Source organism: Mya arenaria, chromosome 17 (genome assembly GCF_026914265.1).
Source record: "Mya arenaria isolate MELC-2E11 chromosome 17, ASM2691426v1".
Classification (NCBI taxonomy): Eukaryota; Metazoa; Mollusca; class Bivalvia; order Myida; family Myidae; genus Mya; species Mya arenaria.
In genome coordinates, this window is record NC_069138.1 from 52,707,658 (window position 1) to 52,721,800 (window position 14,143).

At 35.8% G+C, this 14,143-nt stretch overlaps 1 protein-coding gene across 1 annotated transcript in view; it reads left to right on the forward strand.

The window, feature by feature from the left end:
• The first annotated feature begins 1,853 nt into the window (after nt 1-1,853).
• The window catches only part of LOC128223976 (dopamine beta-hydroxylase-like), a 30,566-nt gene continuing 18,276 nt past the window's right edge, over nt 1,854-14,143 (forward strand). The window contains exon 1 of the mRNA XM_052933530.1: nt 1,854-2,008. Within this exon, the coding sequence (XP_052789490.1) occupies nt 1,986-2,008 (23 nt within the window). The 5' untranslated portion in view covers nt 1,854-1,985. The remainder of the gene's footprint in view (nt 2,009-14,143) is intronic.

A 14,143-nucleotide genomic window follows, 5' to 3' on the forward strand; every position in this document is an offset into this window, starting at 1 on the left:
AGTAATTTAGTCAACACTTTTTTGTCCTGCACCGGCTTTCTGAGGAAATCATGAAACACACAACATCAGTATCATTAAATTTGTAATTCAAGACATAGCCGACATTCATTAAATCAATCGTTTGGAGCACAAACTATATCCAAAGGATAAATCAACGAGCAGAAGAACCCGGCCTAGTTTCATTTATACAGTTTACTGAAAGAAACAATCTGTACAGCCCTACAAATTATACGATCATCGGATTTAGCGATACTCTGCTTTTAGGAAGTTGTGAGTTGTAAGGAAAATATGACTTCTTAAAGGCTGTCTTCGATGTCATATACTACTGATCAGTATTTAAATTATAAAGATTATATCGCAAACGTGTTAGTAACGTGGTTGTTGTCCTCTTTTCACGTCTGGTTGGTGGTGATCTCCACCTGATCATTTGAGTCGTACGTCACCAGAACGGCCTCCTCCGGCTAAATTACAAAGTTGAGTGGGAAATTAAATAATGTATCTAACGAAAACGTATTTCATATATATTTTTATTATTAAACTTACGAATTATCAAACCAAAACGACAACACAAACCTGACTGTGCTCTGACTTCTTTTACAGACTCACACACGGTCAATATAATAGAAATCATCACGTTAGGTGTAGCAGACGTTGGCAGAGTGGAATATTGCCGTCTTGCACTGGAAATGATTAAGGACTAACTAATTATGCGATATGGAATGATGTGGATTTCTTTTGGGTACATGATAAAATTTATTCTTAGAATATAATAAAATGTATCCCAAACAAGTGAAATTTACTTAAATTAAATTATCGCGGTTAAAAATACCGGCACTTGTGACAATCGGGTTATATTTGAACTTATTGTCAGCTACTGTAAACGAAACAAATATTGTATGCGTTCCGGTATTTTTAGTTCAATATTTAGCTCAGACAGTGGTCCCTATAGCCAGGCTCAAATATCCTTCGTTATGCAAATGATGACTGTTTTTTGTTGAAACGTGACAGTCGAGCTGAAATAATAGGCCACATGATTGTGAGACATTCAAGTTAAAATCAAGGACACAAAACATTCGTTAACACCGTGAAATTTCAAAACACTCGCAACCTCCCTTCTACTCTTATTCACACGATATTGTATTTCAAGCGAAACCATTAAAAAGGGATATACAGAAAATTTGTTTATTTGTAAAATGATTTAATGGAGATGAAATTTTGCGCATAATGACTTGTCATATCTTTGAGAAAATCTGCCGATAGTACGGCAAGCCAAGGTTAAAACACTATGATATTTGAGTGACAAAAGCTTAATAAGTTATACAATTAAAATAAATAATAAAACGCTTTTCATTAAAAAAGATTATCAATATTTTAAATGTTATAATTGCTTGCCTCAAGAAGATTCGTTAATGATACAGGTAACAAACTGTTTTAACTTGTACTTTACTTATATAATTAAGATAAATTAACGTAAGTACATTACACGATAACCATAAGCTATTGTATAGTCACTGACCGGTGTATACAACACAACTTTTATTTGGAGTCTGGAGTCATTCTTTTGAAGTCTGGGGGTTAAACGATAGCGTAAAGAGTTCATTTGAAGTTTTGTAAAGAGATTCTAGGTGTAAGAACTCAAACACCGAGCAATTTTGTTTATGGAGAACTTGAAAGAACACCATTAGTCACTAAAAGAGTTGTAAGCGTTATTAAGTACTGGTTAAAAATTCAGTTTATTATTTAATTTGGACAGTGATACCTTTAGCAAGGCTAAACCTTCATTATGATGACAGTTCTGTTCATGCGTGACAAGTTAAAATCTGGAACGAAGAAATCAATAGTATAAAATGTGAAACTTCAAAATACTCGCAACTTCTCTAAAAAACAGTATTAACCGTGTACTATACAACGCGATTGCTTTAAAGATTCTCCTTAATTAGCCTGTGGTCAGTGGACGAAGTAAAAGCGGAACGTACAGATTCAATATGGGTGACCGTCGCTTGCTAAGGTTAGATTTATTGTATTTATGACATCTTTGTTACTCTGTCTATTAGTTCATTATGATTAAAAAAGATATATGTACATTGTTTCTCCGTAACTGAAAAACGCGACGGCTTTTGAATTGTGATAAAATGTTTAGTAGTATTTTAATATACGACTTAAGAACAATTGACACCGCATTTTATAAATTTATAAACACAACAAGTAGATTTGAATCATATGCAATGATGATATATCGCAGTATATCGCAGATTTTGGTGCGTATACGTTGGTATTTTAATTTTTCGGGAGTAATTGCACTTTTACCTATAGTTAAGTTATGAAATACAAAGCTTGGAAATGTATTATGAAACCAAACACAAAATAACATAATAGTGATACTTATTTAAACCAAATACAAAGGAGGGCAAGAACATTATTTTACTGTCAGGAGATCTTAGAATTGCATAATACAAGTATCTGCCCCTGTGTTTAATTAAGGGTAACAGATGCCCACGTTAGCAAATTGTTGATTGTGTATCCAAGTTGTATCGCAGCGCATACACCGCAATCGGGGGCCAAAATTGCAAACGTTGGCCGAAAGACCTATAGTCAATAGCCTTAACTAGCTCGTCAACTTGTAGTAGGTTTCAAGTACATTGAGTGCCTATATATTGTCCATATACAGTAAAATGCTGTCTTTAATTAGTGTGTAACTTAAAGATGCACTCTTACTCACCAAAAAGATTTACCACAATTAATAAGTTTTGTTTTAATATTCCAAAATGGATGAATAAATGTCGAAAACAATGGTTCTTATGAAGGATACCGAGCTTAATTAAAATGAAATGAGCATAAAACACGGTATTTTTACCGTATGAGACTACTGTAGACCACAGTAAATCATTTTGCGTTCACTAATCATTTAATATTTTTGCGCTTTCTATTATTAAATACAGGGTTACATTCTTTTTATCAGTAATAATATTTTCCATATATCATTATTTAGTAAGTAATTGAAGGTTTATCAGTCAAAATTTATGTTTGTTACACATGTGAATGTATAGCTTTTTGAATAAGAGTGTCACTCGATTAACTACCAACTATATCTTAAAGCTGCACTCTCATTGATTGAACGTTTTGACAACTTTTTTTATTATTTGACTTGGAACGAGCATTTTCTTTGCAAAATCAATGGAAACCGGTGATACAAGACTGCTGACAAAAATTAGATCACAGATTTTTATATTTAAATTTTATGCATTTTTCTTAAACCATTAGTAACGGTCTAACCCATACAACATTAATTTTTGAACGGAAATATGAATATACGATCTGATTTTTGTCAACACTCTTATATCATTGGTTTGCAGATATTTACGCAATAGTTTGCTCTTTCTAGTACAAAAAGTAAAAAAAAAATGTTGACAAAACGTGCAATCCACGAGAGTGCATCTTTAAAGGCAATATACATATGAATACATCGTCTGATGAAAGACACCATAAGTTATATTTGATATCGTTTAAATTAGGCATTATGATGTTACTTGACATGATTGATTGAATTTCTCATTATTTCATACCATGCATTTCTCTAAATTGTATACCTGACCAAATATCTGTTGTTATTTACGTCCGTATTTGTTCCATATGTCACTGAAAAGAGAAAATAAACAATTAACCGATTTTTTTTCGTATTTAAAATTGATATTTACAGACCAAAGAAGATTTTTTTGTTTACAAATATTCATAAGATTTGTTCAAATTCAAATAGCTTTACAAAAATTGCGTATATATCGTTCCTTAATTTCGTCTAAAAAGTTGAACGTGCGTGACGTAGTGATTTTAACATGGATAACTATTTTCGATGGTTCGGAACCCGGAGGGGCAACTTGTCTTACAACTTAACGATCGAATTTAGGCTAGAAACTGTTAAAAAGCCTTGTCACAATGATAACCGCACAAGCATTTGTTAGCGAACTCTTACCTAAGTTCGATTCCCGTTGTTGATATTTATGAAAAATGTCTGATGTCACAGAATGGCGTACAAGTGGGTCTTTTCCGAGTATTCCGGTTTTAAACACAGCACAAAACCATCATATCGCTACCCGATTTTCCACAGAACACAAGACCAACCTATCGCTCCTGTTTCCCCAAACAACACAAGACCAACCTATCGCTCATGTTTTCCCATACAGCACAAGACCAACCTATCGCTCCCGATTTTCCTCAAAACACAAGACGACCATTTCGCTCCCGATTTCCAAACAAAACAAGACCACCCTATCGCTCGCCATTTCCAAGACATCAAAAGACCAACATATCGCTCCCGATTTCGTACACAAAACAAGACCATCCTATCGCTCCCGATTTCCTACACATCACAAGACCAACATATCGTTCATGATTTCCCACACAACACAAGACCACCCTATCGCTCCCAATTTCAAACACATCAGAAGACCACCCTATCGCTCCCCGTTTCCCAAACACAACACACGACCATCCTATCGCTCATGATTTACCACACACAACAAGACCACCCTATCGCTCATGATTTACCCCACACAACAAGACAACCCTATCGCTCATGCTTTACCACACAACACAAGACCACCCTATCGCTCCCGATTTCCCACACAACACAATACCACCCTATCGCTCCCGATTTCCCACACAACACACGACCATCCTATCGCTCATGATTTACCACACAAAACAAGACCACCCTTTCTCCCACCTCAGATAAGTAGATCCATTAAATTAACCGTGCTAGAAATTCTTATCTTGCCCACGGGCGAAGGTAAAATGCCCGTATGGAACTTCTTTTTATGGTCACCACATTGTAATTACCTCCCTTGTTGAAGACTGTTGTCTGTAGCGCATCATAGAAACCTTGTCTTGTGGCAATATTTAGAACGCTAGTTAATTATTTCTCGCTTCGAATGTCACCAGAAAACAGTTTTCACGCACCTTTCAAGAAATAATGCTTCACTCTTCTTAGAACTATTAAAAGACCAATCAGACCAGTTACATACTCTGAATCACTGCGCGAATATCCATGACAACCACGAATTATCGCATATCCGTACGCAATTATTGTCACTAAGAACAAAATAGTTCCAGCAAAAAAGTACATTTTTACTTAATTTTGTTTAATTGAGGTGGGAGAAAAAGCATCTACCATAGCCGCTCGTGTAAGAAAGGTTCATTCCGACCCTCGAGCAGTGTGTTTTGCGGAAACTCGGTAAACCTCGTTTCCGCAAAACACCCTACGCTCGGGTCGGAATGAACCTATCTTACACTCTCGGCCATGGGAGATACTTATAATCGCTCCCGATTTCCCACACAACACAAGACCACCCTATCGCTCCCGATTTCCCACACAACACAAGACCACCCTATCGCTTCCGATTTCCCACACAACACAAGTCCACCTTATCGCTCCCGATTTCCCACACAACACATGACCATCATATCGCTCCCAATTCCCCCACAAAACAATACCACCCTATGTTGTAATGACTTATCTTATGGAAGTTGTTAAACGAATAAGTTTAAGCTAAAAGCTTAACACCATTATTAATCAGTCGATTGAATCAGAGTGTGAACTGCATGAACAGGAAACCAATTCAGAATTGAATTAAATGTAAAGATTATTAAAGTTAGAACGTTAACAAAATCGGAAAAATAACTTGTCAATGACCACTACAAATAGCAACTTACTCGAAGAAGATTTATCAACTTAAGTGTTTATAAAGATTAACGCAGCTGTATGACAATTGATTACTTGTATCATCTGAACCAAATATTGTACAACCATTTTTCCGTATTCCATGCTTGAGTTGGCAGACTGCAGTCTCAAACGGGCAATTTCAAAGTTTAAAAAGTCACTTTCAAAATAATACTACAAAAACTACATGCCACTAGGCCGCTAGAACTTCACGTCGCTTATCCGCTATGCCATAAACTTCACACAACTAGGCCACAAACTTCACGCCGCTAGGCCGCTAACTTCATGTCGCTAGGCACTCACTAGGCCGCTAGGCTGCTAAATTCACGTCGCTAGGACGCTAGAGCGCTAACTTCACATCGCTATGCCGCTAACTGCACGTTGATAGGCCGCTAGGCTGCTAACTTCACGTCGCTAGGCCGCTAACTTCACGTCGCTAGGCCGCTAACTTCACGTCGCTAGGCCGCTTACTTCACGTCGGTAGGCCGCTAGGTCGTTTACTTCACGTCGCTAGGCTGCTAACTTCACGTCGCTAGGCTACTAACTTCACGTCGCTAGGCCGCTAGGTCGCTTACTTTACGTCGCTAGGCCGCTAACTTCACGTCACTAGGCCGCTAACTTCACGTCGATAGGCCGCTAACCTCACGTCGCTAGGCCGCTAACTTCACGTCGCTAGGCCGCTAGGTCGCTTACTTCACGTCGCTAGGCCGCTAACTTCACGTCGCTAGGCCGCTTTGTCGTTTACTTAACGTCGTTAGGCCGCTAGGTCGCTTACTTCACGTCGCTAGGCCGCTAACTTCACGTCGCTAGGCCGCTAGGTCGCTTACTTCACGTCGCTAGGCCGCTAACTTCACGTCTCTAGGCCGCTAACTTCACGTACATATCATTGGAACCAATGCTTAGTGGTCTCTTCTTCATTTTTATAAGGCTTGCGTGTTCATGGTCCAAATATCATTTAAACTTCTTTGAAATATTTCTTTTTTACGTTTTTTGTATTCACTAGATATATGTATTATCAAACTGTTAAAGTACCGATGCATTGTGATGACTACGATTGTGGCCATCATGCAACGTTTGTAGGGACACTTTTGGAACGATTTTTTCCAATGACATAGTTTTGTTTTATTCAATATTAATTGAAAAATACCCGTATGAAACTGCATACCGTTTGGAGAATATTAAGTTGTCAAATCGAACCTTAGCGTATATATATTACGCTCAAAAATGTTATTAAATCCTTGTTTATATAATATTGTACATTTGTTTCAAGTATTTTAAAATAATAAAAAAACAATAAAAAATCAGGATGATAAATCAGTAATCGACTTTGAACTTTCGTGAAAAGAAACAGAAAACGCTTCTCCAGTCCAAAAACAGTCAACTTGTTGCTTTATCGTTAAATCAGCACATAAAGGTTACGTCCTTAAATTATTCAATTATTTACACAAGGACTTTGGTTTTTATTACTTCTTACTTTACATAATTATAAGTCTTATGCCTTTTTGATGACAAAGCGCTATCGCTGGTTTCACAGTTTGTTTCACAATATTTTGCACAATTCCCATGGGTCAAAATCAAGTGTACTTTCGTATAAGCACGTTAAAGGTAACAATAAAGGACTATACATTAATATGTCTACTTCACAGAACATACGCAATTAAATTTAACCATAATGATTGACATTTGCATGGTCAGATAAAATCTGCAAACTTGTCGATAGACAGAATAAGTACCCTTTTTAAAACACTGAAGAATGTGGTGTTTTGGTAGAAAACGCAGCGACATGATCAGATGATAAAGTACCATTTCGAATGACATTGCAGACGATTACATTATCTGTATTTTTTATAGTTTATTATTATATGCGTTTCTGTGGTTTATATAGATTTAACAGAGAAATAAAAGTGATATGTGACAAATACATGTAGAGACCGCGTTCAAGATAACTGAATTAAAGCTATTTCACAACGCCTAGACCAAATTGAATATGAGTAAAGATATTGAAATAAAGCTTTCAAACTTTACTTAGGCGTTTGTGTACTCAAACATAGAAGCGTAGATGAATTTTAAACTCGTTTAACAGCTTGCACTCAATTTGACAAATGCACTTGTTAATATTTTCGAAAACAGAAATAGTTTGCTGGTTGCATTGTTCTTCTTGAATACTTCTTAACTTTCTAGACTGCATATTTGTATTACAAAATATAATTAACAAGATAATAGAACGTGACAAGGGTAAGCTTTATTGTGCATTTGTTGACTTTAAAAAAGCTTTTTATATGGTGTATAGAAATGGTATTTGGTTCAAGCTTTTATTTCAACAAAAATTTTCGTCAAAATATGTAAATATGTTAAAATCTATGTATCAGTCCGTTAAAATTTGTGTTAGAGTGAACGGAAAGTTGTCAGATTCGTTTGAAAGTTATATGGGTGTGAAACAAGGGGAAACATTATCCCCATTGCTATTTATTATGTTTATTTATTATATGGAGTCACAGTTAAAAAGTGTTAGAAATGACATTGTAAATTTAGAAGAATTACAGATATTTATGCTTCTTTTTGCTGATGATACTGTTTTGTTCTCTACATCTGTGGAAGGCCTTCAATTGTTATTAAATAAATTACATGAGTATTGTTTAAAATGGAATATTACTGTAAATACTAATAAAACTGTTGCTATGATATGCAAGAAAGGTACACGGAAAGAAAATGTCAGTCTATTTTATAACAAAGTTAAACTGGATATTGTTAATAAATTTTGCTATTTGGGAGTAATGTTATCATCCAATGGAAAAAATTTAGTGGCCCAGAAAGCTTTATCTGAACAAGCATTACGTGCAATGTTTTCGTTAAATTCATTGTTTGAAAAGATACCCTTAAATGTACATGAAAAACTTAAATTATTTGATTCAATGGTTTTACCAATATTAACATAAGGTTGTGAAATATGGGGATTCCATTCTGCTCCCGATATAGAAAGGGTTTATTTGAATTTGTTTAAACAATTACTAAATGTTAGATGTCAAACAACTAATGCTTCTGTTTATGGTGAACTTGGCAAAGTGCCATTGTATGTTATACGCCAAGAGAGGATATTGCAATATTGGTATAAGCTTGTAGATTCAAATGATAACCTGTTGTCTAGATGTTTTAGATATTGTTAGCAGCTCATGGTATTCTGATGTTAAAAAATTGTTAAATGATTTAGGATTTAACTACCTATGGGATAATATGTCAGTCACTAAATTACAGTTGTCAAAAGTTATTGAAAGATTATATGATCAGCACATGCCGAAATGGTATGCGACTTTAAATGATTCGTCCAAACTTTGTACTTATAAAAATATAAAAACAAGATTTTGTTATGAAAAATATCTCGATAGTGTCACTAATGTTAACCATAGAGTATCTCTAAGTAGAGTGCGATGTTCAGCACACAAGTTAGCTATAGAAGAAGGCAGATATATAAATATACCAAGGCATGATAGAAAATGCATATATTGCAATATGAAGATGATTGAAGATGAATATCATTTTATTCTTGAATGTCCATTTTATAAAGATATTAGACAAATGAGCTTACAACGATATTATTGTCATTGGCCAACCAAGAAAAAAACTATGTAATTTGTTAAGTTCTGAAAATGCAGCATTATTAAGGAAACTTGCTAAATTTGTTTATATTGCCACTGAAAAGCGCAAAAGTGCTTTAATTTAATTTAATTATTGCTTATTAGTTTTTGAATAGCTATATTTATATTTATTCTTGAATTTATGCTCTTCTCATACAACATTAATGTCAATACTGTTTTATATTACCGCAGTGAATGTATATATATATATGCATTTGGCTGCGAACATGTTAATGTTTATGCCTAATAAAAGTTCTGTTCTGTTCTGTTCTGATGTATAGCGTAACATGTCGACAAAATGGAGAACTTTGTCCCAAAGAATGTTCAAGCGATCTACAAAACATAAAAACAAACAGTGATAAAGCTTTGAATACAAATAACTTTTGCTCTTATATTTACAAAATCTTTCAAAATTAACGATTAAGTTTATATTTTCATTAAACCTGATGTTCTCTTCTGTTGCTATAACCTTACGCAATCTTCTGTCACTGTGGTTTTGTGGTTGGTGGTTGCGGTCTTACATGCAAACTGTGAAGGTGCTGGTTTGATTCTTGCCGTCTACGTAGCATTTTTATTAATTTCAATTTATATATTTTTTTAGTGTATATATTAATATTTAAGATATTTCATTACGTCAAAATAACAAATAAGAGCTTATGTGCCTTCGTTTTTCAATTCAATTCAATTCAATTCAATATTCTTTATTTCCACCAATAATTGATGATTATTAAACATGAATACAAATATGAAAAACATAAGAGGAACAATCAAACATAAATACATGGATTAGCAATTACACATCATTCAAATTATTTACAGTGTACAGAGATATTAAAAAAAAGATATTAAACTATTGCTTTATATGTACAGAACACACAATGTGCGATATGTTTTATGTACACACAAGCTTCAGATGCCCTTTAGTAGTCGAATGTATTTATATATTAATATCAGTAGTATGTAGAAATATACTTCATTTCGTCAACACGCCGTGCAGTGATTTATAGCCAAACAAGTTCGGTTAGATATTGTTTATGCATTTCCTCACAAAAGGGAGGGATATTTTCATGAAGTCCGAGTGTTAACTTCTGTCCATGATACGTTCACAAGGAGCACCAAGTAAGGTGAGGTAAAACGTTCCTGCGTCCATTAGCAATAGCGTTTCTGTGATGTATAATCCCAGTTCGGCTACTTCACAGAGGAACTTCCACCTGAATCGCTCGGTTGTACTGCAATCAAACACGGGGTGCACTTCTTCACCATGCACGCAAATTTGTGAACAGTTAGTGCACTGGTAAGCTACTTGATATAATCTTGTCCATAGTTTTGCCACATAAAGTTCAATGTTCTTGTCCTTATTTTTGTCGAACACTTTGTAAATGACAGCGGGTGCTATTGTGGGGTGCAGCATTCGAAAGTAACGAAAGTCATCATCCGTAATTGTTCTCCTATACCACAGTTCTGTTTCTCTCGTGTTTACCAGACGTTTCACAAGACATTTCCACTGGTGCTTAGACGGTAGGTTATTTGGGTTAATAAGAACATCGTTAATGAAAGTCTGCAACCCAAACGTGCATAGTAGTTTGCAAATGTCTGGAATAAACCCTAACATAACTCTATTTTTGTCCAAGGTAAATTGGATGTAGCGTTTTATGAACAGATTCCTGCTAGTACAATTAACGTCTAAGGACAGTAGTTTATGTAGGAATATCAATGTTCTAATAATAACATTTGAGAACAGGTTGAACACACCAAGCATAGATTCACACATATCAGATCTTGTCCTTATATGAAATCCTTGCATCTTTTTAACAATGAAATGTTGAAGCTTATTGATGGTAAAAATATCATGGTTATTAATATTATTCCACAATTCACTGCCATATAAGGCTATAGGCATGATTATTTTCTTGTACAAATTTATAGACACGATTGGATTTAAACTATAAGGATGTGTGCATACATAGCAAAGAAGGCGGTTTTAGCTTTTTGGCAGCGTTCCTCAATACGTTCTTTACATCTTAAATTCGAATCCTGTCTAATTCCCAAATGGTTTGCGTTATTGGACTGCTCAAGACATTTATTCCCGTATAAAATACCAAGAGGCGGTACATTTCGCTTCTTGCTGAATATCAAAACGGTCAATTTCTTAACGTTAATGTCAATTTTCCATTCCGTGCAATAGTGATACACTACGTCAAGCATGCGTTGCAAATTTAAGGGAGATAATGCGACGAGTGAAATATCATCAGCGAATGACGGATTAACTCCCTTTGTTGAAAACACTGAACACCCTAGATTACTATTTTCCAGTTTATGTAATAGTTCATCTATATACACGAGGTAATATAAAGTTGACAATACGCCTCCTTGTTTCACTAATTTAAGGACTGGTATTTCTTCGGAAAGCTCCTCCTACAGTCTCACTACACATTTTAATCCCATATAAGCAGATACCAAAACACGCAGCAATTTTCCTGTTATTCCTAGTCGTCCTAGCTTGAGAAAAAGCCCTTTGTGTGCCACACCGCATCAAATGCAGATTTCTGATCGAGCATGCTAACATACACATTACTGTTACGTTCGATCTGATGGTACACAATTTCTTGGAAGTTAAAAGCGGCAGTGGCACAGCTTAGGTTTTTCTGAAAGCCCTGTTGTTGGTTTGAAGGGAAAAGTGGTTGTTTTACTGTTAAGTAGTCATTAAGTCTATTGAGTAGCACTCTTTCGAAAATTTTACTAAAACATGGCATCAGGGATACGGGTCTATAGCTGCTTGGGATTTGAGTTTCCCCTTACCTTTATATAGCGGGATCAATAAGCTATTTTTCCATTTAGCTGGGTATTCTTCTTTCTTAAGAATAACATTAAATAGCGTGGTAAGCGCAGACATTACGCCCTCGCCGCCATATATAACATTTTCATTCAAAATATTGTCTATTCCCGGGCTTTTTCCTTTCTTTAAAGGCTTGATCGCTCGCTGTTCGTCTTCCGCGGTGAAATCCACTGACAGGCACTCCGTATTTTGATCACATTTGCTTAGATAAGTTTTTAGCTCTTCCAATTTCATATTGTCACTTTTCGATAGTCCATCATTTGCCTCGAACACTTTTACAAAATAGTTTTTAAAGCCATCAATGACCATTTCATCAGTATATGTGATATTATTAGCTTTCAGTTCATTACAGATGTCTGGGACTTTTCCATGTTTTCTACGTTGCAGTTTCCAGAATAATTTGTAGTCTAACTCTGCCGCTGAGTTTAGATCATCAATCACCTTATTTTCAAATTCTCTCTGTTTGTTTATCTGTGTTCGTCGGAAGTCTCGTTTTGCGGATTTGTAGTTGTTGAAGGATGTATGGTTGTTTCCTCTTGGGCGTCCCTCAACAATCCACTGTCTGCGCATATATCTGGCTTTTGTATGGGCGTCTTTAATACCACGGTCCCAGTAGGGTTTAGCCCATTTATTGAATTTACTATGCGGTAAATGACATTCTGCATTTTTCAGTGTATTCGTTATTAAGTCATTTAGGAGGGCTGGGTCTCCATCGTTTATTGATATGTTACTAAGGCCCTGGTGTATTGCTTTCGTATACATATGAATATGGTCCGCTGTATATTTGTGCCACGCAACACCGTTCTGTCGGGATGGAGGTGTCCTACATTGGGGCGTTGCTGATACGACGAAATGTAGAGTCATATGGTCCGAGGTTATTGCATTGTCTGTAGACCCTAATCTAAAATTTGCCACTCTACCGATGAAAGCACGTTCAACTAGTATATGGTTAATTATTTTTCCTGTTGGTATGAATGTCCCTTCATTTAAACCAAGGCTGTGTTGCACGGATATTAGGTTGTTCGTATTAATAAAGTCTGTCAACAATGATGATTTCACAGATGTATTTTGGTTTCTATTTTTCACGTATTGGCCGTTAAAATCCCATGCAGCAATAACGCTCCCCATTTGAGAATAGACAGAGATCAAAGATTGTAAATCACTTAACATAGATTTGTAATACTCTCAGGCATATAAATACAGAATATATATAGCGTCTTTTTATCTATACATTTTATCTCAATACCAGAAATACGATGATTTTCAAACGTATCAATGACAGAAATACAAGAAACAAGTGATTTCTTATACAAAATTGCCGTGCCGGCTTTACCACAACGAAGGGGACAATACTGGTCGACACTGGAATCTACATTAACAATACAATCGTATCTAGGGTGAATACTTTTACAAAAGCCGCTTGATCTTGGTAACAGTTTATGCTCACTAATAAGCGCAATATCTACACATTCGCTATCTGACATTTGTGACAATGGGTATGCCGAGGACATGATTCCACGACAATTCCAACAAAGAATGTTTAAACTTAACATAGTAATTATAGTAAGGATTACGCGCATTATTAAACCTTTATCCATTATTTTATTGCTGAGAAAACAACCAAACGGCAACATTCAACTAACACAGACTAGTCACACGCTACTGTGTGCCTCCTACTATCACATTCGTCTTGCGTCGGGTCCCAAGCGTTCTCATCATCTCTGTCGTCCTTTCTGGTGTCCCAGTAGCTTGTTCCGTATGCATCATCCGCGTAGCGGTTGTCATGGTAGCCATCGTCCGGCCATTGATCGGTCCTATAATGCCGTACGTGCCCGTAATTCCGTTGCCTATCACGTAAATAGTTCGCGTCCAAGTTTCTTGCGCTATGATCTGTGTATGAATCAGCAAAACCGTCCCATTTTCGCCCGGCCGGTCTGAAGTCGTCGGAATTACCGCTCATAT